This window comes from Anarrhichthys ocellatus, unplaced genomic scaffold (assembly GCF_004355925.1).
Source record: "Anarrhichthys ocellatus isolate YVR2014 unplaced genomic scaffold, GSC_Weel_1.0 scaffold4, whole genome shotgun sequence".
Classification (NCBI taxonomy): domain Eukaryota; kingdom Metazoa; phylum Chordata; class Actinopteri; order Perciformes; family Anarhichadidae; genus Anarrhichthys; species Anarrhichthys ocellatus.
In genome coordinates, this window is record NW_022280034.1 from 15,279,720 (window position 1) to 15,306,336 (window position 26,617).

A 26,617-nucleotide genomic window follows, 5' to 3' on the forward strand; every position below is an offset into this window, starting at 1 on the left:
GTTAAGTCTCAGTCCTGCTGCAGGTGTCACTCCTTCTCGTTCAACAAGGGGAATCTGATTACGGGACGTTAAATCCTCAGTGTTCCAAGAAGAGCCCTTGGCACACAGATGCTGCTGCGATTAGTTGGATCTCCTTTCCGATGCCAACGAAGCCAGCCGGCAGAGGGACCTGCCGGGGTGAACTCATCGCGAGGGAAGCCCTGTGTTGTATTTATCCATTGTCGCAGGTCCTCGGGTATCAGCGGTTTCAAGTTATGCAAGAAGGGCCCAGGACCTTTTATCTCACCATGCATGCATGGAGGGATTTCCCTCCGGGCCCCACTGGCTGATGTTTGAATTGTACAGGTGACCTATAAAGTCAGGTTACAATAAACCAAAATGAATGTTCGAAAGTTGGGCATTATAGGTCAGTAAAGCCCTGGGAAGTCTTGATGATGATTTCATAGAGAACACGGCCTTTGAAAAATTTGACAAAATGAATTTAAAAATTCACAGTTGAACCTTTGATTTAATTGTTCCTGTAAACAATATCCACACGTAAACTGTTCAGTGGGTTACCAGGAGGTTCAGCTGTTTGCAGGGCTCACCATCTAGTGGTCAACTGGTGGCACACACAGCCTCAGGATCGGGGCCATGTTGATTGTTGGCATTAATACTCATGCATTAATATAGTAGAAGAAGCAGGGGGAGGTTGCATCAATATTAGGTGAAGTATTAGCATCATATTTAGTATTAATATTGGCACAATGGTCTATTTTAGTATTAGCAGCCTCATGTTAGCATTAGTCATTATATTCTGTATCAGTGTTAGCATCAGTAATCCTGGTAAGAGTGGATGTATCATAGGATTAGGATCAATACGATTGGCATCACCTTCTTAGCTATATTAAGTACTTAAATCCTTTACTTACATTGAGTAAAGTGGCAACACTGTGATGAAGTGTCCACTGAAATCCAGTCCTGTGGACAAACTTGAACTTAAAGGGACAATACACCAATTTCATACATCAAATTCACTTTATACCATGCCCATGAAAGACGTTGTGCCATGTCTTATGTGGCTCTGGAGGAAGCTTGGTGGAGACAAAATAATAACTCCTGATGATGTCATCAGGGTCAATCCTGAACTCCAGCTCAGTTCAGGCTTGGAGACTACAATTAAATAGCTTGCATGAACATATAGACCTGTGAAATCCTGTAAGAAGTAATTTATAGGTTTTACTGTAAAGTTGTTTCTATTTATATTATATTATATTATATATTTTTATGCCATGGTCTGGGTAAATACCCAGTTGTGATTGGCTGTAGGGTGTCCTTTAATTCCGGATAAGTTAGTTTCAGTGGAACTGCCTGTTTATTGTTCTAAATGAATGCGCTGGTTACATTAATACATATAATTCAATTTAATATCATTTTTTTTATTATCTTATTTACAAAAATCAGTGTAGTTTATCGGTGCATGGCATGGCTGGATAGCTAGCTTGTTTTGTTGTTAAACAAAACTGTCAAATGAAATCCAGCCCACTATGTGTCAACCTTACACAATGTTATAGTGATAGCGATGATGTTAGTGAGGTTGAACTAAAGAAAGCTATTGATATTTTTACTCAAGGTGAGTTAAGACATGTGATAACATAAATCAGGCTTATACTAGAACAGTAAGCTCGTTACTTTTAAACTATAAATTCAGATCTGTGCGCAGCCAGAAGATGGAGTCATGAACGCAGCAGCAGTTGGTCCTTTGGTTCACTCGGTTCATGGTGGGCAGGAGGACCGTTTCTCTGCTGATTTGAGTGGAACTCTACAAATTGTGAGTTTTTCTCACTGCCGAAATATTAGCTAACTGGCTTTAGAATGAAGATAAAAAACACAGCCTGAAGCTCATTCTACTGTGAGGATTTTATTTTGAAAGTTTTAGCATGGGTGGGCGGGTGTGTACGCGCGCTTGGCATCTCCAAGCAGCTGCGCTGTCGACGCACATCTGGAGAGCGGTTTCAGTCAGAGTTTGAACCCAAACTGCCTCCTCCAGCTGCGCGCGGAGTGATTAATAATAATAATTATAATAGTTCTCACCTGACGTGTCAGCGTCACAGAAACAGTAAAGCCGCACCTTCGGGCTCACGCGCTGCCGTCGCACCCCTCAGCAGCTCCAACAGCTGGATGAGGGCTGAAACATCTGCGGCGCCTGTGCGTAAAATTAAGTGACTGTGACGCCTGTCCTGGATGAACCCCCCCCCCCGCTGGAATGACGCGAAGCGATCCGCGCACATCGCAGACCGACGGGACGCAATGATGGTAACCGCTTGTCCTCGCGAGTGAAATTATCTAGAAGAGTTTAAGTCGAGCAGAAGCACCCGAGTCCATCAGACGGGAATGAATCAGACGAAGTTTTCCACCGAGGAGTTGCGTTCTCTCCCACCGAGACCACCGGTTTTACCCGCAGCTTCGCCACAGAGACGGTTTGTCAAATTGGGAAGGAAGACAAGTGATGGATCCCAGCAGTGAGTGTGACCCGCGGGGGCTTTTCCTCTTTGTACAAATGAATTGTGAGAGAGTCATGATGTTAGAGTCTTGTTTGTCACATTTTGTTGTTTCTCTTCATGTGCTCATGAAAAGTCATTGGGAAACCCCATACAGTCTACTAGTTCTCTTCTATTTTTTTTACCTCAGAAGGAGAAGTGCTTTCATTGGTTAAAGGGGAGACTGGAGAATGATCTGATGGAATAAAGACGAAATGAAACACTAAACTCATAAAAACTGAACGCTGGTTTCTCCAGGTTTAAACTAAGCGCTGAACTCCTCATCAACCTCAAAGCTGTTTTATGTATCAAAATCGCCAAACCACTGACATGCTGCTCATGTGCCGTCATGTTCCATCACTGAGCCTTCTGTCTGTTCTGCAGCAACCAGCTTCATTAATATCATTGGTCAGAAACCTTAAATCTTTTATACCCAAAGGGTGGTGAAAGTGCAGAGAACCTTTGAACCGCGGCGATAAGAAGCTTACAGGCTTGGTCAGAAGTAAAACAACACTTCATTATTTCATTAATGTGCTGAGAGCAGAGAGCTGAGGGAGACATGGTGGAGGGGACTGGACGGCATTGTGCTCAAAGACAGACATGTATGTATGTATGCGCTGCATTGTAGCGAGATTATAGGACCTCTGTGATGCAGGTTGTGATGATGTTGTGTTGCAGAATGTTTTGTGCTTCGTTTTTTCCCACCATCTATCTACTAAATATTTTCTTCATGCCAACATTATATTTTCTCTCATACAAACAGTTGATCTCGCCTTCCCCCATCCCTCTGTTCACACGATGGCGTGGAACTCTGCGAGGATGATGTTTTTATAGGCCAACCTGGGATGTTAGCATCGCAGTGGTTCCCTCGACAAAAAGCCAATGGGATTTTTCTTTTGGGATTTCTGCAGAAAATAAGCTCTTCGGCAAACAAACGCTTATTATACTTACACCTTTTGTTCAACAAGATTCACAAATGAACACAAGTTGTATGATTTTCGAAGCGCGAATTCAGTTGGCAGAAGTAAAAAAGCTAACGTTATGGCTACGAAGGAACCACAACACGGTCACGTGACTTCACATCACCACCTTGAAGCTAAAGGCCGACCAGTCGTGTTACTTTTTAGCGATCGCCTTTTTTAAGACGCGTTAAAGCTTCAAAATTCACGTGAGGGGTATTTCCTGACACATTTCATAAATCGTCAAACAAAACATGAAAATATCTTGAGCTTGTGTTAACCACATAACTTACTTCAGACACCTAACCAAAAGCCCATTAAAGAAAAACATTGAATAAGAGTTGAGGGAACCAGAAGGGCAAAAATGCTGACTCATTTTGGGGTTTTAGGACTAATTCCTGCAGCACCCTACAGGGAATCTTCCTTCATCTCTTACTGCCCTTCCACAGCCAGTCAAAGTCAGAGGTACAGTACAAATCAGCTGGAAGGGATTCAGCGTCTTGATCATAGACCTCTCCTCCTTTCATCAGATCAGCTTCATCTGTTGGCAGTTCATCCACCAGCAGGGCAACGGAGGCCGTGGCCGCCAGACAGCCCGGCAAGAGCCGCATCCATCGCCAAACTAATCGCCTCTCGGGCGTCTTTCATCGCGGCCCCGACTCCAATGCTGGCTCTATGGCGCTGACGGCGGGAATCAGGGCCTCGCTGTCCATCCAAGCCAGGAAGGGAAGCAGTAAGTCACCACGACTTCACACTTCTCCCTGCATGTTTATCCAGGGATTTTTGTTGTGATGATATATAGAGCCAGCGGTTTTACAGATAAAGGCTCAGTTTACTCGTCACAGTCGTATAAAGTCTGGACGAGCTTTTCTAAGGGACCCCGATGATGTCATCAGGATTATTCCAGCTCGGCTGAGTAGAGAATTGAGCGGATATGTGGACTTTGACGAGGGCGTTTAACTGGCACGAAGGGTCTAACAAAAAAATGCAATCGATTGCATTATGGGAAACGTAGGATTCAGCATTGTTTGGAGCTTGAACCATTCTCGAAACTAAAAGCTATAGCAGCCGCTTTGATCTTGAGTAACTAAGTAGCTAACTGAGTACCTAACTTTAAGTAAGTGCAATCCTAAATTGCTGAGAGGGGCTTTTAATTGTGGGTAAACAAACAAAACCATCATGGAGACAAGTGCCAGTCATTGTCACTGTTTTTCATATTGTGTTGAGGGAAAAGGGAGACTTAAATCACTGAAATTGAGACCATAGTCTAAACAAAGAATACATACGAATGTCAATATTCATACTTAAAGTGCTAGATTTTGTGATGTGATTTTGAATGGCATTGCTGCATACGAGAAATGGAGCTCAACTGACACATATAATTTCCTGCTCGTATAGATAGGTATGTTTACTCATAGTGCGTATGTTATGATTGGGTCTATGATAAATGGCAAATCTGCCATCAATAATAAGGAACCACAACTGAGACCCATCATCAAAACTTCCTCCCTTTGTTGTCACGTCTCGTTGGCAGTGATCCCCGCAGATGCTTCAAGAGCGGACGACCCATCCGAGCTGTCCAATCAGATAACGGCTCCAGGGATCCTGAAGATCTTTGGAAACGAGATCTGCGAGGGAGCTCACTATAAGAGCGTCCTGGCCACCACGCACTCCAGTGCCAAAGAGCTCGTCAAAGAGGCCCTCGAACGGTGAGACCATGTGTAATCTGTGTACGTGTGTGTGTATGCGTCTGCCCACCATATGTGTCTGCTTTTGTATGTGGGTCCCTGTGTGAGTTATATTAAGTCCATCCACGCGCTTCCTCTGCTGCAGTATACCTCTGCGCTACGTCATTTGTATATAAAAAGCAGTCAGAACGGTCCTCCATGCACAAAACGTTGGCGGTTGATGAAAGGAGGGCATGTTCATGCTGTTGTGATTAGTATATTTCAGATGAAAGTTGACCTAACCCACTGTTCTGTTTGTTATAATTGCAGTGCAGTGCACACATGTGTGTGCGTGTGCCAAATAGTTTATTTAGTAGTTCTGAAAGGGTCTTGAACAAACCACAGATTTGTGTGAGAGACAGCCAGTGTCGGGCCAAGGCTTTTAAGGCGGTCTCTCCGGAGAGTGAATGTCTGTCAGCCTCTGCTTACTTTTCATCCAAAAACATAATGGAATGATTAATACGAGAGGTATTCAGCCTGTAGAGGAAAGAGTAAATCAGTTTTCCTTTCCCTCTGTGAGAATTTTACAGTGACATTTAGCTCTATCATTGCTTGATTTCTTATTCAGTAATGGGTTAGCAAATACATTAAGCACACTGCCAAGACTACGTCTTTTAATAAGTTAATTTCTGTGCTGTATGCAGGTCCAATGGATGATCCATGGTTAGGATATGATGAGGATTAGTTCAGGGAAACGGCTAATAACCCTCTATCAGTCAGCATATTTGTACATTGAAGTATTTTAAATTAAAGTTGCTATAATTGATGCTTTTAGATTCATGATGGATCAAATGTCTGTTGTGAAAGGAGTCGCTTGTAATGACGAACCCACAGATTATCACCCGACTCTAGTGGAGTACATAGCTGCTAAAGAGCCAGACATTTGCTGTCAGGAGTTGGTTAGGACCAAGCTAGAGCTAAAAGTAAAGTGAACATTCGTGTGGTGCATGTCTGCTTGGTGTGTAAAAAAAAAAGGCAATTGTTTGCTAATACTTTCAGCGGATCAACTTTGTGGTAATATGTCAATGTTGTGTGTCCAGCTTGTTGCGTTGCCCCCTAGTGACCAAAAAAAAGACTAATGCAGGTTTAAAGCAAATTTTATGTGACTTTTACTGAACTGCGGCCACCAGTGACAATTACAGGATGAAGCTAAATGCGAGCATGTAACACGAGTGGAGAAGAGTCATGAACTCACAAATGTCAGTCACACAGCAACATTAGCTAACATTAGCTAACATTAGCTCCTGGTCAGAGTCAGACCAACCAAGACTGTGTTGACTACGTGTATTGAATTGAGCAAGGGTGCATTTTACAGAGTCTTTCTTTGTGGCCCCCATGTGTTGAATTGTTATGTACTCATAACTGCTTCAAAAATAATAAATAATATGGGAATACTTGTGCAGTACCCGTTTGTGTATGTACTAAAATTAGAAAAGACTGCTGAAAATTGGTTCAGTCTATGATGCTTTCAAGTCCATCATCACTTGGTTGGACACTTTGGGGGTATGAATGAGATGCTGCGAGCACTGAAACCTTTTCAAATCTTAGGCATAGACATTGTTTTCAAATGCGCTTTACAATGCAAGAAGCCAGTTTCCAAAATCACTATTGGATTGCTAAATTCATTTTCTTGCGTTCCTTTTGTCATCCTGATGATAATATCTGTCTTGACATTGTCATCTAGGTATGGACTGGGCAAGGAGGAGGCAAAGTCCTATGTTCTGTGCGACACCATTGGCTCCACCGGAGAACATCGGTGGAGGACGGAGGGGTTCCGCGTCGTGAGCGACAACGAGAGGCCCCTCATCCTGCAGTCGCTATGGAAACCCAGAGAAGGCCTGGCGCGGCGGTTCGAAATCCAGAGGAGGAGCTCGATAGAGGAGAAGACATCCAAAGACAAAGACACCGTCACTGCCGGTATGTCAGAACCCGCATCCTCATTCAGGGTGTCGGCATGTCCCGGAATAACAGCTTGTGCCATTAAATGAAGTATTGTCAGTGTTAAATCCAGTTTTAGAGTTCTCACAGTAAAAATGTGGTTTGTTGGCACGTTGTTTTTCCAGTAAAAAATCAGCCAAGCCACACAGACCAAACCATATTTTAATAGCTTCACGATTTCTTTTTTTGTTTTCCTTGTTTCAATTTGTTGCAAATTTTGGCTTCGATTTCATTCTTGCTGCCATTAAAAAACGACAGAGAATCATTTCTTTTTATTCAATAAAGATAGCAGACACCGTGCGAATCGATTACACTTGGTGACACACCCTTTCGTTAAGACTTTACAGTTTTAACATAAATTAAAGCTTTAAAAATAAAGCTTTACACAGCAAATGATCTCATCCACTGATATTTACAAAGCATGATGCAGCGGAGCATGCTGGACACCATGACACTGTGCGTGAATGTGCACGGTGAACCACTCACTGTCATTTCTACCGCAGGGCCCCCGGCTGTGGTTGACACAGCTGTGGCCGCGATGTACGAGTGCGTCCTGTTTTGTGTTTTGCTTTTATGAATGGCGCAGCTTGTGATAGCTCTCTATCAGTGTCAGCTTGTGGATGCCTGCTGAGTGGGTGAACCTTTTCTATTTTATTTCCATGAGCTCTGTCTTTCTTTCCACTGAGGTCTGTTTCCTGTGTGGGGCTTCTCCGTGTTGACTCTGGCATGTAGGCCTACACATGACGTACAAATGGGCTCACACACACCTATTATTTGAGGAAAAAAACGTGTGTTGCCCTATCGCTACATGCCATTACTCATGTGCTTAACGTATTTATATAGCAGCTCAATTTGCACATATTTGTACTGCAGGGTTCAATCAAATTCCCAACGGTTTTGTTTGTTCATTCATCTCCACGTTAGGTATCAATGCCCAGGCTCGAAAGCTGCAGAAGAGCCGCTCCAGAGTGACCTCCACCCTCATAGAGAGGACCGCGGGACGAGGCCACAAACTGTGGAGGAGCAAAAGTGAGATGGACCTCTTAGATTCTGACACAGAGGCCAAACAGGACAGTGATCATGATGAATGTCGCAAGGATCGAAGCGAGAGTCTGAATCAAACTTCGGCGCAGAGCTCCGATGGCCTGGGAAGGAGCCCGGAACAGAACCGCATTCACGGCCCGGCAGTCCCCGGCAGGGACGGTGGGTCGCAGCCCAAAACAGAGGGCCTCTGTCCACCGAGGCCGAGGGGCGAGCGGGAAGGAGAGGAGTCGGAGAGGGAGGAGACGGAGAGCAGCGACGATAACACCACACAGTACTCCATTCACCCTCCTCACGACTGTCCGTACCTGCTGTTGCTGCAGGGCTGCAGCCCGGCACAGGTATCTCATTCAGACACACAACAGTGTTGGGGGGGTTGGAGGAGCTATTTTGGTCGTCCCTTGGTTTTGGCAGTAAAAGTCCCGCAGCTCACAGTTTTGAGCTCTTCTATGGCTTCGGATTGGCATGAAACCCCCGGTTAAATCATTGGTCCAGTTTTTTGCATTGCAGGCTAGGTGTAGGCGCCAACATCAGCGACTGTAACATTAACGGGTGGCAAGCTTTCAAGGTCCTTTGACCATTCTATGTCTCCTTTCTGATGATTGACAGATAATGACACATAGTACTGCAGAAATGAGGCCTAAAACCCAAAAGTGAGTCATAATTGTTGCTCTTCCAGTTGCCACAAAATCAATGCTTTTTTCTTTTAATGGGATTTTGGTTAGATGCCTGAAATAAGGTCTGTGGTTAACAAAAAAGTTGTCAGTACACCTTTTGTCGAGGGAACCAATGCGTTGCTAACTTCAAGGGTTGGTTTACAAAAAAATACGTCATCTCGTCACCTCTCTCTGACAGATACTGTAGCTACATAAGCTATCCTCCAAAGATGGTGGCGCCACCCCAGAATGCTCTGTCATTCCCATTTTCTATTGACTGTTAAAATCCCTCCCCAGAAAGGGAATTGTGGAATTTAAAGAGTTTGGAGGGGTGGTGTACTTTTTTTAAGCCTTTTTAAAACCAAAAATACAAGAGCAAAAGCTGTAGTAAGGAATGTATTTATCTGCTCCAATGTAAGCTACAATTGTTAGAATGTTTGGCTAACTACCTTACCTGTAACCCAGCATCACTTCCAAGGCCACGGAGCACATTATTAACCAATTACAGATTAAATTGAATGGTTACAGGTTATGTTAAAAAAAATCCCCATTCAGGACTAGCAAGAACAGCATTTTGAATGTGTAGTATTTTCCCACTGTGTGAAAGCTGGTCCTGGAACATTAACAGCTTCTGCTCTTTATCAGATTTGGGAAGTTCACACTTTAGCAACCCCAGCCAACAATTGCTGAGATCGCGTTTTTTGCCAAACACATCAGATAGCCTTCATCCTAAAAGACCCTTTACTGAAATGTTTCAGAAATTGCTCAGAATCTGCCCCTGTTATTGTAAACTGCATATGCTTGACAGGCTTGCTACAGTAACTAAAGGGTTTACTGCTAACATGTTGACATGTGTACTGTATTACATTTAAATTGATCAGTGGAGTAACTACTGCAATATGCCCTTTACTCACTGTAAAGTGGTCCAACAGCATGTTTTCTCAGGATAAAGAGAGAGAGACAGACAGAGAATCATTATAGGAAAGGTCAGCAAACAGCACGTAGAAAAAAGGTGTCAAAACACTGATCAGGAAACAGAAAAAGACAACCCTGGCACTGCTTCCTGGCTGATTACACATGGTGTTAACGGCGAGCAACTGCCACACACATGCAGGCACGCAGAGGCTCTGCGTAACAGTTGTTTTCCCAAAAGACCCGTCGTAAGAATATAATCATCTACCATTGAGAAACACTATTGTGAACAAGGTTTAGGGAGTTTATTTGTGAATTAATTCAGCTGGTTAAATCTGTCCCGTTGAAAAAGACAGGCATCACAAGAGGAATGTCAAACCCTGCGAATTGTGCTCGTTTATTAATCTGTGATCAATGAAAGACTGTGTGTCTAATCAGGCTTGGATCAAGTATTCTAATACCTCCGCATGGTCAGACTGCTGGTGTTGAGAGAGACTGTTGTCACGTTACCGGTGGCGGATGTAACGCTGACAGAGCAGAGCTAAAAGGAGAGTGAATATTGGACTTGGATTTGTCCGGTGGCCAGAAACATGACGTCAAATGAATGCCGATGTCGCTCCATGTCCACTGAGTGTGGGAAAAAGGAAACTGTTTGCTAACACAGCCATACAAACTGTAGTCGCCATAAAGAAAGAGTGAGCTAGCTAGTTAGTATAAGCACATCTGATCAAACATAGAAGAACAGAACAGCACCTGCAGGAACATATCGATAGAAGATTAAAATTTGAATAAACAGTGCTGTAATGAGTTTGAGACAAAAAACAAAAGAATGGAGAAGATCAACGCAATTGTTGCAGATTGTGTGGTAATTTGTCATTTTTCTCCGCCCTCAGGACTTTGTCATCTACCTACTCGCTGGGCCAAACATTGCATTTGGTCGGCAAAGCGATCATGACGACGGCACAAAGGCGGACACCCTTCTCTTTGCCACCGACATCCTCCCGAGGCACTGCCATTTCCATCGGCATGGCGTCGGCGGCCCCACTGTGCTCTGGCCCTGTCCGAACGGCGCGGTCACGAGGAATGGCGAAGCGCTGAGAAAAGAAGTGCAGCTTGACCCCGGTGACGTCATCGGGATGGGACTGCACTACCTGTTTCTGTTCAAGGATCCCTCCGCCTCGGCACAAAAGGTGAGAGGGGGACACAGAAGGGACAGGCAGATTGTAACATGTGCAAAATATTAACTGTTTTATTTTCTCTCTATTAAGATCTTCTTTTTGCCAAGTTCCTTAAGCGAGAACATATAAAACGATAAATCATGCTTCATTATTCTTGTTTCTGTCTTGGAAACGAAGGAAGAGGACAATGCCACTCCTGAGCCCGGCATGACTGCTGTCCCCTGGATGCTGGGTCACACTTCCTCTGCCAGCACAACGAGCCATACCAGAAAAACAGTCCTCTGTGACACCTGCATCACAACCTCCGTCGACCTCCAGAGCCCTCAAAACACACGCCTTCCCTTTTCAAAATCACCCGAACGCCACAGCCCGACTCTGGAGTATGAGAGCGAGGATGAGGAGCGCATTGTCAAGGAGATAGTTGCTATGGGAAGGACCAGCGTCAAAGACGGACCTCCGCTGACCGTTGCATTTTTGCTGTGTCTTTGCCTGCAGTATTCGTCCACATGTCTTCACACCTCAGACCTGCGCCGGCTGCTGTTGCTCATTGCGAGCAGAGTTCAGAGGGCTGTGTGGGTGAGTTGTGGGGAAAAAAGATGTTATGGGCGATCGGCTGGTTGGGATATCAAGGTCCCCAGCAGTAATTTGGATTTAAAAAAAATACATATATAATCATTGTTGTCTAAATAAGGAGGACCCATCCTTATACTGAAAGGTATGTACACGACAATACGGGACAAATCACGTTTTAATATTGATTCAGTCAGTTTTGTTTTTTCACCGACCTGAGACATTGCCAGGGAAGTGCAACGCCCATCTCCGTGTTGCCTCTCAGGTTAGCACTATTAGCTCTGTCAGCACTGTTGCACTTGTTTGCACTGTTACCGCTGTTAGTCGCTAGCTGACAGCTCAGGCGTCACCACGCTGAGAGCCGTTAGGAGGCAATCCCTCATCATAGATATATACCGAATTTGGAATTTAGCACCTCCCCTGTGGTTTACTAGATTTTGTATTCGTATTTTATGGATTTTCTTTCTTACTTTATTGCCATCTGCAATTTTGTATGAATGAAGGTTATTACTATGATATTACATTTACATTTACTTTTTTTTGTTGTCACACAGGAGCACACTAAGGACCTAGCTGCAGTTCAGCCTGAAGAGTAAGCGCACCTTACTGTATTTCTTCAGCAATCACTCGCGTCACAGTTCACAGACTAACACTGCAGATCTCCCTCTCTGTATTTCAGTCTCAGCGGTGAAGGCTCAAACCCGGAGGATCTCCAGGCTCTCGGGCGGCCCGAGGCGATCTCAGGTCTGCGCCCCCTGGCGGTGTGGATGTCCAACAGTCTGGAGCTTCTGCAGTTCATCCAGTGCCAGCTGCCTCTTATTCTGGAGTGGAGGACCCGAAAAGAGCAGGGACAGGAAGATGATGAAAAAGGAACGGACGATGATGAGAGCAAGGAGGTGGAGAACTTGGGTTAGTCACCTATTGAGCTAGGAATTTGATACAATGAACATGTGACCATGTGAAGAATCAAAGCTGCACTATAGGGTCCTATTTCCTAAGCGAAATGTTACCAAATCAAATATGGTTTATGTGTTGGACGCAAACGTCTCCCTGCAAGATTGAGCAGGATGAAAGTTAAGAAATAAATACAAAAACATATTTCTACTTGTCAGTCTGTCTACTCACTGGAACACTTCCTTCATTTCTTCACCTTCAGTGGTGACACATTTGAATATTTCTTGGTGGAAAAAAGTCCAACGTTTATTTTTCTATCTCACTGACAAAGGGTTTAAAGTTGCCCATGTGAAACTAAAACACACATTCAATATGTCACTGGACCTCTGAGCTACAACTGTGTCATTTATTAATGCGTGTGATTTCCAGCCCTGGTGGCACTACGTCTGTCCAGTGTCCGTACAGCCAGCGAGGAGACGATGGCTGTTTTGGAGGAGGTCCTCATGCTCGCCTTCCAGCAGTGTGTGTACTACATTACCAAGGTGAGAGGATGACCAAGCACATAGCTGAAGCATGCACAGAATATAAATAGATGCACCATTTATGTACTTAAATAGTACTCCAGTGTCTTGAATGGGAAAGTTAACCATCTACCTTATACATTCGTTGACAAGGAACTTGTCTTGGCCAAAGGAGAGGAGTCAGTGCCGGCTTGTGTGGCGACTCCGTCCGTTGATGATTATGATCTGTCGTTAAAGGGAAAGGAAAATAATCAAAGACGGGCTGGGAATAAAGAGCCCATATAGCCACTCTGACAGCTCACTAATAGACCAACCAGCCACCCTGCCAGACCACACTTGTGGCATTCTGACATGGGAGAGAGACAGGACACCAAGGGCCCTTTGTGTGTGTGTGTGTGTGTGTGTGTGTGTGTGTGTGTGTGTGTGTATGTGTGTGTGTGTGTGTGTGTGTGTGTGTGTGTGTGTGTGTGTTAGGGGAGGATGAAGGAACCAAGCCAGGGATCTCCAAGCGCTGCCAAGGAAGCTTTACATTGCAACCTATGATATTTCATCACAGGACATGTTCAACCTTATAAAAAGGCTGAGAGACAAAGACATGCGTTCCCCGTGTGAAATGCTGAAAGACACAAGTAAGCAGGAACAGTTGCTCCTCGGCAAATAAAAGCTGCACAGGGCAAAATCTTAAAGCTGCCACTCATTTGTATTTTCATTTTACTTGTGGATCCAATGATTACTTATGACGTGAGCCGGGTCATAACTACCGTTAGAGAATGATCACTCCAATCTGCAGCTCTGCGGAGCTAAACTCACAGCAAAGGGCAGACACACAAAGTCAGCGATTGGCTGGTGCACAAAGCAGAGCATTTAGCAGCGAGGGAAACAAATATTTATGTTAGTGGAGAACAACAGGGAGCTAAAAAAGAAGAGTGAATATTGGAATTATTGGTAAGTCCAATAAGTAAGTAATAAGTAATTGATAAGTCCAATAAGTCCAAATCAAAAAGAACGTTAATGTTACTATGCCTGCTCGATGTGTCATTAGAGAATCGATTGCTAACACGTTAGCGATAACAACTAACATGTCAACATTGCGTGTGCAAGTTGTTCCACTGCTCCCTAGTGGCCAAAGGTGATCATTAATGCTGCTTTTATTTTTGTACAATATTTGCTGATTTGTTTTTATTTTCCTTGGTCAAAAGCTGGCGTCGGCGGGTTTTTTTATGACCAAAATGGCAAAAACTTTTCAGCAGAATCAAGTGGCCATGTTTTTAAATCGAGCCCTCCTCCCGCAGAATTCCCCTCTCTGTCCCAAGCCGGCAGCAACCTCTCGTTCTGCCTAGTGAAGCCAATGCAGAAGTGTCTAAAAACTTGCATTCTCTCTACTGACCAGCAGGGAGCGACTCCTCCAGTTGCAAAAATAAGTCTGATTCTATAAAAGTCTATTGTCCAACAGTATCTTTTTAACAAGTCTGTCTTCCTGTTTTTAGGGTTGCTTTGCTAGGCAGTTGTTGCCAATGCTTGAATAGCAGCTTTTCCTGCAGGATATACAGTATATTCCACCGTTGAATCAGGCTTTCAACATCTAAGTCTCTCTATCGCAGGCTAATTTTTCTAAAGCCTGGAAACAGAGCCAAGAGGATGTGCAGAAGTCTAGTTTTCTCTCAGAGCACTTGAATTACGATATGTCCGAAAATGTTATTATAACATTTTTGCCCAATGATGCCAAATAAAACTGCCTATACCCCTGCTTTATTGGGAAGTGATGAATAAAGGATTTAGATCAAAACTCTCCTAAACACGTCCATCCATTATTTTTTGCATTTATCTCATCACCCCCTCGAAGAAGAAAAATAATTTAGGCTCTAAGGAGAGGCTCACAGGCTTACTGATGCCACAGCTTTAAACACAATCTGATTGTGTAAAGTTTGTATCGAGCTCTTTACGTTACTTGGAAAATAACAGAATTTCATTGGAGTCCCAATTCAGTTGTGTGCAGTTTTGAAGCACCACACCCATTACATTACATGGAAGCTTGCCGGGAAAGTTTCAGGCAAATTTCCATTTGAGCCTTGTGGTCGTGTGTAAAAAAACACCATCCAAAAAAATACTAATGATGAGACTGGCCTATTTACAGTACTCCTCCTCAGTCAGTAGCTGAACTAGGTATCATAACTGACAGCTGAGCTGCATGAGCACACAGATTCTCTCCCGCGCAGACCCTTCAATGAGCTGGATGCATCTTCTGTATCAGTTTCCCACGCAGGAAGGACGTCAGTGATATGACATTATATCTCTGAAGAGAAGACTAAAGGAATTCCTGAATAGTTGCTGTGCTGCAAGATTTTAGGCAGCACATTTTTTTTTTGCTCAGTGCAGGAGGATGTGGTTATCTAACTACCTGCCCCAGACGTATTTCTCTCAGCAATTCTGCCTGATGAACCAAATGACTTCCAGATGGGGTTTGTCAGTAAATCTAGAAATAATCTATAAAATATAACACACTATGCTCATGAAGTTTGAACTTGCGGGATGTAATTTACATTTGACGTCAGAGTTCCCCTGTCCTGACAACTGAAAACGTTTGCAAAGGAGGTTGGGTACAAGAAAATTTGTCTTGTAATATTAACTGTATTAAACGTAAGCTTTTATTTAAGTTTGCCGGAAAATGGTTTGATTGCCTTGTCAAAATCAAAATTAAGGACGCGCATGCATGTTACAGCAAACAAGAGTTTGGCCCTGATTCACATGTTGTATCTCGTTTATCTAGAAGCCAAAGATCATTAGAGAACTGCTATTCTTCCTCTGGCTATTAAGATTGGGAGATTCAAAAGTATTCAGTTAGAAACAGACAGTGTGAGCAGTGAGTTTTGGAAGAAGTGGAGTGTGAGTCTCAGTTTCTTTGTTTATTGTACATACGATAATTTGAGAGTCAATTTTGCATGAAATAGCTCAACAACAAAAAATAAATATTTGGGTGTTCAGATGTGTGGTTTTACGTTTGCACATTTTTTGGACTCAGCAGGTAATGTTAAAGCTACTACAAGGAACTTTCACTTTGCATTGATTTTGGTGGCCCCCTGTGGACAAACGCGGTAGTGTTTTCCGAGCACCAGAGTCCCTTTCAGAAAACCTCTCATTTCACTGCAGCGGGGTCTGACAGTCTACTCTGTGCAGTCCTGGTTCTGGTTCTCCCGTGCCTCCCTTCCCTCCAGCGGGCCCAGCTGCGTGGTGACGGTGTTGGTTCCTAGCGGGGCCCGGAGGAGCAGCGAGGCGAAGCTCTGCTCCTGGTCGGGGGAGGAGCCGTCGCTGCCGGGGCGCGGAGCTCTTCTCCTCCCGCTCAGACTGCAGGTTAAAGGCGGTGGCCTGCTCGCTGCTGGAGGCTGAGTTGAAGGAGTTTCTGGTGAACCTGCATGATTTTGTCCGAAAACTTTGCGGAATCCGACCCTGTGACACCGATGACAAGCATTAAGAATAACTAAATAGAAAGGAGGACGAATTCAGTGTGTCACTTCAGAGCGGATGGAGATCTCTACAAAAATGCTGTTGTGGTGCGAGCACAACTCTCTCACGGGTAAAAACAGCAGTTTTCAGATTTGCACATGGTCTCAGTTTTTCTTGTCCTCGCCAGTTAATCCGGGTGTGTCGTGTCATCCATCATGACTGTCACTTCACAGTGGGCTCCTGTCCACATCTCTTCCTGGACTGACAGGCCAGATTTTGTGAGGAATGTGGTGAAGTCACCGGTGTCAAACTGAGGAGTAATCTGGCTAAGGCCCTAATGATTTACTCTAGAATGTATCCTTTCCCCTTCACTAGTGCAGCGAGTTGACATAGTGATTTATGTCGGTGTGTGACCCAGGGTTGAGTTTGTGCAGGGCACATTTTAATGTTCCACGGTGAAAACAAGGCAAACAAGAGAAGGCTGAGCTGAACATCATCTTTTCTTTAACCTCCCATCCAACAAGACAGAAAGTAGCCTCGTTTCCATTCACACATTTGAATGTGCATTTTGAAGAAATAAAGCCTACTCAATTGTGCAAAAAAATTTTGATGGGCTGAATGGGATATGGAAACACTTTTACAGAATAAGTTCTGACAAAGCAAACATTTAAATGACATGACTGATCAGCTGTTTCTGCTGTAGGCGTCTTCTCTGATATTCCGATAACGTGTGAACGCTTGTCTGAAACAGTCCAATAGTAGCTGACGTGAAAGAACAACTAAAACTTGCCCAATTGAAACAAATTCCTGAAGACCCTTCTCCATTTTTCACTCATAGATCTCTAAATGGTCAAGGTGACTTGTTTTGTTTCCAGTTCGCAACCGCTACCCCTTCTTCCACTCTGTTTACTGGTGGATTACAGCCAACGTCTTACCAAACTATACTGTAGTTTGTTCGCTCCAAATGGGAACACGGACGGTGACGCTGCTGTGCTGCTGTGCTGCGTGGCGACACTTTCTGAAATCTCTGTTTACTTTGGGGGGTTTCATGCCTGTCCATCCGCTACGAGGGGTAATTGCTGCGGGGTGGAAAACAAGAGGCGCCACTGGTGAGCAGCTATTCCAACTGAAGACGCGTCACAGTGAATACAGAGCCCGCTTTAACAGGCCTGTGGGCAGACTGTGTGTTTGCTTGTCCATCACAATGAATGCACAAACAAGCAGACAACACAGCATGCTCACTTTGTTAGTTATTTTTGGACTCCCGAACAATGCGTGCCATGGATGCATGTGGTGATCCCTGAATGAATGAATCTCCTCTGGCTTGGCTCCGCTGAGTGACATTTTCCAACCAGAAACACTGCAAAATGATTCGGCTTAATAAGTCGCCCTTTTTCCATTGTCACATGTGTGACGGGAGCCGTGGCTGTCGTGTTCTGCTCTTCATGTTTGGCCTGCTCTGGCTCGCAGGGGCCTTACAGTAGATGTAAACCGATCTGCTCAGGGTGGATTCCTTCAGAACTCTTCACTCAGCAGTCCTGTTGCAGCGGCATGCCAAGCCCACATGAGCCATATTCAGCTTTTTTTAGGAATGTGGATCTACGGCGGCCTCTGGCTTCGGAAGCGCGGTGGATGTAAGAGTGAGATTGGAGGGGAAGGGGGATGTCTGTGTACAATTAGCCCGAACAAAGCTATCGTTGTTCAGGCTTGCTCTCAAGAAAAAGGAGGAAATGTTCCGAACTGTCTCTCTCATTCCTTTTCTCTTGTATCATCTCGGTGGTACTGCGAGAAACAGAGAGACAGACGATATGGGTGGTCTGAAATCTGGGTTAGGATGGTTTCATGTTTTAGTTTATCCCAGTGATCAGAACCTCCACCACACAACGTTAACTTTTCCAACCTCAAATGGACCCGCAGGAATTGTCAACACTCTCCGATTCCACATGGAGAGTCAGTCTCATACTGAGCTGCACAGTTCCCTTTATTCAACCGATTCTGTCTCATCAGGTCCTCTACCCCGTCCTGCCGGCCCTTCTGGATTGCAACCCGTTCAGGGAGAGTCCTGACCTGCAGGCGACCGCCGAGAGTGGTGAGAGCTGTGGACTGCAGGTCCCAGGTGAGATCCAGCATCTCGCGGATGTTCTGACAGAGACCTGGAGACTGCTGCGTGACTGTCAGCTCCATCCGGAGATTTCCTTGCAGCTCATTGGCTACCTCTTCTACTTCATCAACGCGTCACTCTTCAACTCGCTCATGGAGAGAGGTACCAGTGCACGAGTGTCCACATAGATCGTATTAGCTCGGCACACAGGAGCATGCAGGCTTAGAATCCCTGGAGAGTAGAGACTCCTAAACTCACTCACATACGCACTTTCTCTGGCCGATAATTCTTTGTGACATATCTTTTGCGGTAGGTTCAATGGCGTTGACAGAATAACATTTCTGAACCAATTAGGCAACAAAACTACTTGGTTAAGTTTAGTAAAAGATGACGTTTTTGCTTAAAATAAGTACATTACTTTTGGTTTCACAGAGGACACAAACACCACCTGGGTGAAAGTTTGACCAGTCCATTCACTACAAACTCCCCCCTATTGTCGCCTTTTGTGGACTTTGATGAAATACATTCATGATATGTCAAATACAAATGTAATCCAGGGGAAAATACGCTCCCTCGAAATGTAATTGAGAATTTGGTTCTGTTGTATGGGAACGTAATTTAGAATATATCAAAGTAGACCGATAGATGCGTGGATGGATGGATATATAGATGTAGCACTGTAACACTCAGCCTGCTGGAGACATAAGTCTTTGTAGTTTTTAACCAAACGTAACTCAAACAGGAGGAAATAGTGCACTTGTTGGGGACTACTTTCAGCCGTGGAATAATACACATCTGGTGCACTAAAACAGTGTATGTGGGACTGACACATAATTAACAATATTGCCTGTTCATGGTAGTAAATGTACACATACTTTGGTTACACACACATTCCTTGTTAGTTTTGATAGTATAGATTCATTTTTCAAGAGATTCATTGACGGCAAGAATAATATTGAATACCAGACTAATCCTTTCATTTTTGCTTGGATTATTGTTTTGCTTTGGCAGTTGTTAATATTACTGATACCTGAGAACCTGTCCAATCTGCATTACCTAAATTTCATGAAAAAAGGCAGGTGGCAGATTTCTGCTCTAGACCTTTAAAGCTGAGAAACCCAAGTAAATGAACGAAGAAGTGATTTCAAAGATGACTTTCTCCCCCGATGTGTACACAGGATCCGAGCCAGGTTTCTACCAGTGGACCAGAGGCGTACGCATGCGGGCCAATCTCGACCTGCTCCTGGACTGGGCTCACGCAGCCGGACTGGGAGACATGGCCTCAGAACACACACACACACTCTCGTCAGCTATCAATCTGCTGGCCACACCTAGAAAGAATTTACTGCTGGTACAGATCACACACATACACATACACAGTACATGTTCAGCCGAGTTGGGTTTATCCAACTATAAATAATCACCAGAGACATAACAGACTGAGGATTTGGTGGTGTGATTTCTGCAGAGTAGGCGAAAAAGGATATCGGTTTCAAATCTTTGAGTATTTCTGTTTAACATTATATGCAGTTATTTATATAAAAAGAGTTGTCCTGAATAAAACAAATATTTATAAAAAGGTTTAAAGTCTGCATGCACAATTCCCATTGACTTCAGGTGGGACAGGACTGTGGCCAGCTGATAAAGAAGAATCAGAATAAAGAAATAAAAAATAAAGCGGCAAGGTAATTCAGCTTCCCCATGACATTCTAACTACAACGTGTGTGTGTGTGTGTGTGTGTGTGTGTGTGTGTGTAGACATCTTGGGTGTCCTTGCGGTCTGACTACCCTGCCCTGAGTCCGGCCCAGCTGAACCACCTGCTGAGTCTTTACAGCCCAGCATCTCCCTGCAGACACACCTGGACTCCATCTGTTCACGACCGGGCCGCAGCACACGAAACTGGTGAGAGGTCCACATCCTGGTCAACTCTCCTCCCTGTACCTTACTTTCTTTCACACCAATACCAATCGTGAAGATGATAATCCTCAAGTTGCGACCCCTTTCTTTCCTCAGCCGATATCCTGGAGAGTTTCGACACCCACCATCCTCTGGTGCTGCCGGACGAGGGTTACCAGTTCCTACTGGGCAGGCAGGTAACAGATGCAGCCCTGAGGGAACAGCTGGACAAGCTCAAAGAGTTCATGGCGGCCCTTTCTGACTCGCGGTCCAATGAGGTCACAGCTACTGAGGAGGTAATAATACTGACAGCAGTTGGGAAATATAATTCATGTAAGATTTTCACTTGGCCGACGTGGCAAAGTTAGCATATTGGTAAAGAGTCGCCTGATGCCAACGTATGTAAAGTCAAGTGGCAACGCTTGAGGGAATTTATCAGACACACAGCTCCCTCTGGAGACAGAAAAGGCTTAGTATAATTCATTTTCACACTAGTACTGCTCAAGCTCTATAAACACACTATGATGTGTAAAATTGGTAGTGTTTGCCTTCATGTCAAATATGCTTTTCTAATTGATCCTGACTGGTCTATATGTTGTCCCATGGAGGCTAAACTGACTGAGACGGAAGTCCTTTCAAACACATCGCCCGTTGAGATGGTCTCATCCCAGGCTGCTGTCCGTGACCGCCAGTCCCCTTCCACTACCTTTGGTGCCTTACCTCCATCAACCTCATCGCCTGCCTCTCCCTCCTCCACCCAACACCCGGACGAGCTCACCTCGTGCGGTGTCCTCCTTTTGTCCCGGAAGCTAAGAGATCTGGAGCTGCAGACCGGAGAGCCTGGCGACGCGAGGAGGTCGGCTCTGGACCCTTCCTGTCTCCTCACCCCGCCCAACACCCCCCACCTCATAGATCCTGTTGATAAATGGATGAAGGGTGACGGTGAGACGCTTCCCTGGTCTTCTAGTGTGGACGCACGTGATGAAGGTACGGAACAGGGCTACATCACCGTTCGTGTTTGTCTGCGGTAAAATAAAACTGAGCGTGTCCTTTTCTTTTCTCCATAGGCGGATTAGTGTTTGAATGTCTCGCTGCACTGGAAGTAGACCGTTTGAAGTCAGACTGCCCCAGTGTGAAGAGGTTTGTCGACTTAAAAGAGGAAGAGGAAGAAGAGGAGGAGGAGGAGGAAGAAGAGGAGGAGGAGGAGGAGGAGGGAGAGGCGGTTGACCATGTCGATGACAGTAATGATGAGGTTTTTAGCTTGGAGTTGGAGCGAGGTGAACGAGGACTTGGTCTTGCCCTGGTTGACACAAGGGTGAGTGTTGTAGTTCATAGTTCATAGTTCATAGTTCTACCTCTGTCCTGCTGTTACTAAAGACAAGTCTGAGCTCACCGCGACCCCTTAACTCCCTCAGGGACTTTTGTCAAACTGTGAAGTTCATCCCGCTAAGTCTAAGAAATTCCTACTGGCAACCAGACGGCAACCTCCGGCTCTGGAGAGTAAAACTAATGTTTAAGGGTCTTAAACTTGACGACTCCTCTGGTAGCAAAAGTCCAATTTTGTGGAAGTCTATGAGGAAAATGACCCTACTTTTCACTTGACTTACGAGTTCATGGCAACCGTCCCTAACACGTTTGGTCAGTTTCCACCCGTAACATACATAATATCCTTTCAAAATAAACTCCCAATGCAGGTTTACTTAGTTTTTTATGTTTACTTGTTTAGCTTTAGGAAAAGATCATGGTTTGGGTTCAACTAACACATATGTATGCTTGTTACGAGGCGTTATTAGATGCGTTATGTAACAAAAATCCCGTAAAATGGTTTCACATGGGCCACAATTTGCATTATCATCTATATATTTTGTGTTTTCCTTTACACGAATGGAGACTTTTCCACGCTTAATCGATGCAGAAAAACTCAGCACAGAGCCTGCATTTTGTATGAGTTCAAATGAAACCTACGCCTCTGCAAAGTAGCCAAATCTTAGCATGCTAAACAAAGATCGTGAACATGGTACCTGGTACAACTGCTAAACATAAGCGCGTTAGCATTGCTGTAAGAGACCGAATAGTGGTGCAGTGACTGTGAGTTCAACCACAGTAGCTGTTTACAGTCTCAGCGAATCACAACCATGCAGATCACATAAAATGACAATAAACTAAAGCAAGTTACCAGTTTCAGATTTAGTTGCTATCTAAAAGCATACTGCACATTGCAGACACTTTTACCATCGAATGTAGATCTGTTCTCATTGGCAGTTTATTTAAGGACAGTCTGTGGTTATGTTTTTCCTACAATACATTCAGCGGTTTGGTTTCAAGCTACTTTGATGGTGGGAACACTGATATCATGAGTCAGCTTCCGAAAGAGAATTTGTACTTTTTAATGTGGGATTAAAATAAGTTGCAGCGTGCCATGACATGTTGACCTCACCTTCTAGGACACTTCCACGAGGGTGAAAGGCATCTTCGTCCGCACGGTGGTCCCCGACTCCCCTGCAGCCCGGTGTGCAAGGCTGGTACCAGGAGACAGGATCCTGGCCGTTAATGGAGTCAGTCTGCTCGGACTGGACTGCCAGAGGTGAGGAGGATTCAAATCTGAGCAAACTCAAACATTTAAATATCAAAGTTGAATAACAGATTTTTTTTCCACTGTCTCTTCCACCTCTGTTAGTGGAAAGGAGCTGATCCAGTCATCGGGTGACAGACTGAGGTTACTGGTGGCCCGATCTGATTGGATGGCCGAGGCTCTACAGACCGACTGCTGACGCCATCTTTTAACCAAGACTGTTAATGTACCACCAGCGCACTTAAAGATGACTTTAAGAGCTTATTTAGCATTCAAGCTCAGGACATGGACATTAACAAAAGGATATGTGATTGTGAAGATTTAAAAAAGCACTATAAAATGAGCTACTTCCTGGTTAAACTGAGCACCAGGTTTGTAGCTGCTCAATGTAGTTTTTGCATCTTGTTCATTTACATCGTGATAGCGTGATAGTAATTATTGACGTGTGCACCTGAGGCTGCGTTCCAGAGAGTTTGGTATGTTTGGGTTCCAAACATCACTGCTGCTATTTCTGGTCCAGCCCTCATTTCAAGCAGTAGATGACTTCTACGCAGGGGTGTGTGTCAAGACCAACTTAAACTATTTCAGGTCAAGTCCAACACCAGGTCCAGTCGATGTGTTAAAAAATGTTTTAACCGGCCGCCGTCAGCCCAACAGCCTGCAATTACAGATATATTCGCTGCAACACCAGCATGATGTCAAAAGTAACATGCACCAACTCAGGTGTAACATCATTGCCATTCTTGGATTTAGATTTACTTCTTATCCATCTTCTGGATAAAGTCATTTGATATGCGGTGGTTGTTACATGTTGTTGCTAAATGGACCATAAAAAAACATATTGTCACTTATTCTTCCTGGTTGGCTCATAGTCACAGAAAGTCAGCCATTTCATTTTTTTCCTTTATGGCAGGGTTCATAGTTTATTGTAATTGTTACATCCTTATTATTATTAATTACCCACATGCTTTTTTTAAAGCAGTGTTAATAGTTAGCTCATTAGTCTGTTGTTGTTTCAGCAATAAATACATTTTAATCCTCCATTGCTGTGATTTCCATTCAATTCTGAATTTATTTTTGTCCGGGAACAAAACAGTTATAACACCTTTAACATATAGATAATATAACAGACCCTTTTATGGGGGGGCAACATGATGATGGTCCGTGCACGAAGTATAATTTGTTTTCTATTGTTCACGTTGTCTAATGAACAATGTCAGTTCATGTGTATTACCTAATGTCATTGGTCTACTTGTGTTAATGTATCTGCTGTGTGTGAGTTCGTTGTTCGATAGCCGATGCTGCCTAAACGCGGTTGCGCTTTGTCTGTGTTATTGTCGCATTAAATGAACATGTGCGATGTAATTCAATGTGCGATGCAATTCAGCGCACCGAAACGTCAGATGTTCCATTATCCGACTTTAATAATGAACATTGAGTAAAGGGAGTCGAGAGCAGTAAACAGAGACAGCTCGCATTTAAAGTAAAAGTTGCGCGTTTCCAAACGTGTTTGCTCCAGCGATCAATTTAAGGAGAGCTAATATTATAAATAATGAACATAATGTAACTGCTATAAAGTCATATTTCTGACACTTTCCCATAATTGAACGTGAATAAACTGCCAATGGGCACAAACACTAAATTATTTGTATGTCATGAATCTATTTATTTATTTAAATAAAAGCTTCATAAACTATTTATGTGAATGTTTCTGCCTGTAGTGTTGAGACGTGTGATGAGACTGACTATAAAAATAATTGATTTATCTTGAACTTTGACTTTATAGCTGGCTCTGTTGTCATGACAGTAATGCCACTAATATCCCATAGAATGCTTAAAGTTTATTTACTGTTTGCACTTTTAACTTTTCTACATAAATACATTTTCACAGGATTATTCTCTGGTCTGTGTATAGTGCTTCAACATCATGACTCTCCACCGCATAAAAATCATTATCAAACATATTCACATCAGGGGTGCTAACCCATACTTAAATAGCATGTTCAATACGTCAGTCTGCAGCAGGGTGCACATGTTTCCGCTCACAACACGGGTCTGTGTTACAATACTAACAATAGTAATGATATATAAAACATACTTTTACTCTTCAAAATGCTGAACTTTGAACAAATGACAGAGGTTTTCTGTGTCTGCTGCCCATTGGCATCATGGTAACGTGAATTTCAGGTGAGCCAATCAGCTCCTTCCCATCTAAAAACTCTATTTCAGACTCTTTTGTCATTTATTATCAAGTAGTACTAATCATTGTTATTGCAGCTTCTTTGTTAATGCCATTTGATTGTTTCAGTGTCGGCTACGCAGAGACACTGCACACATGAAAAGCAAAATTAAGTAGTGTAATAACTTTATACTTTAGAAATATTTGATCTGCTGGTTCTATGACCTCAGTATTTGTCCTCAAATGCATGTGTCAAAGCTTGACATGTTGACAGTATTTTCAGATTCATGTAGTGATACAAATATACAAAACTCCCCTTTTTAATCTGGTTCAGATTTCTATTCTGGAAATGTATTAAATTAGCACATATTTAATAAGAGAATACCTCATTTGCATATACTATAAACAAATCATTTCAGGAAACTTGTAATACAAAAATATATTGTCTTAATGTAAATAAAGTGCTGCACAAAAACTTAAGCCATCAGTATAGTTTGAAAGATGCTATACAACATTAACACTGTGTCTGGGCAGATTCATTATTTACCAAGAAATCCAGTTTGATTTTAGACCTCGTGTTTTAGGAGTATCAGCCAAAATATGAAGTGCTTGATAAATGACCACATGGTGGTGCTATCCCATCAAACATCACTTGTTCCCTTGTTCATGGCCCAACTATCCAATAAATGCCATTAGTCTGTTATGTTGTTTTTGAAATATCCTGGTAACAAACAGGACCAAATACCTACATGTGCTTTACATGTGTTTACTACTGTCTCTATACAATGTGGGCGTCTTTTGTATCTTAATTACATATGAAACAAAGCGTCTGTGTGATAGCTGCTAAATCAGGCCTAATGCAGGCGCCTTAAACTGGAAAATAATTTGTACAAATTGACACAATTCTTCAATAATCAAGCTTTGCCTGTATACTTTGTGAAAAACGTTTCAGTAATAATATCAGAGTGAGCTGGCAGAAAGCAGAGTCATCATACATGTTACCAATATCTAGTGTGAGGGGTTTTTATGCTCGTGTGCTGTCTGTGATGTTCTGGGACACAGAGGCCTTTTCTTTCTCCACCTGCAAGAGATCATTTGTTGTCCTCTTATCTTGGTGAGCTGCCGTGTTAAACAGGCCAGCACCTCTACAGCACCACCTGTTTCCTTAATTCCACCACTAAACAGTTCAACCACTTACCTGCTGAAAAAGAGCTGCAGAGCAGAAATCGTTTTTGCATCTTAACAGCAGATCAGGTGTGCAGATATTAAAGTCATTAAAGGGTCCTTCAATTAAAATGAATGCCTTATCATTCCTTAATAGGAGACTTGTGTGGTTGAGGATGACAATGTTTCTTAGATGCTTAGTTTAAAGTATTGACATGATTCTGTCGCAATAGTCTGACATAGTATTCAAAAGCTTGTTGAGTAAAAGCTTTTGAAAGGTTGGATGATCATTGCATCATACTTTTTACTGGAAACAAAACTGTTGAACATGGCAACCACATAATTGTC

General features: G+C 43.5%; 1 protein-coding gene across 1 annotated transcript; it reads left to right on the forward strand.

Annotated features, from left to right (window-relative positions):
* Nucleotides 1–2,269: 2,269 nt before the first annotated feature.
* Nucleotides 2,270–24,552, forward strand: LOC116381787 (ras-associating and dilute domain-containing protein-like). Its single transcript, XM_031844219.1, has 18 exons — nucleotides 2,270–2,501; nucleotides 4,009–4,211; nucleotides 5,013–5,187; nucleotides 6,890–7,122; nucleotides 8,068–8,525; nucleotides 10,646–10,942; nucleotides 11,108–11,506; nucleotides 12,055–12,092; nucleotides 12,180–12,409; nucleotides 12,824–12,936; nucleotides 18,364–18,619; nucleotides 19,636–19,808; nucleotides 20,216–20,360; nucleotides 20,472–20,650; nucleotides 20,963–21,341; nucleotides 21,422–21,669; nucleotides 22,799–22,938; nucleotides 23,032–24,552. Exons 1-18 carry the CDS (start codon nucleotides 2,374–2,376, stop codon nucleotides 23,123–23,125), a joined length of 3,888 nt encoding a protein of 1,295 aa, XP_031700079.1. The 5' UTR covers nucleotides 2,270–2,373; the 3' UTR covers nucleotides 23,126–24,552.
* Nucleotides 24,553–26,617: the final 2,065 nt, after the last annotated feature.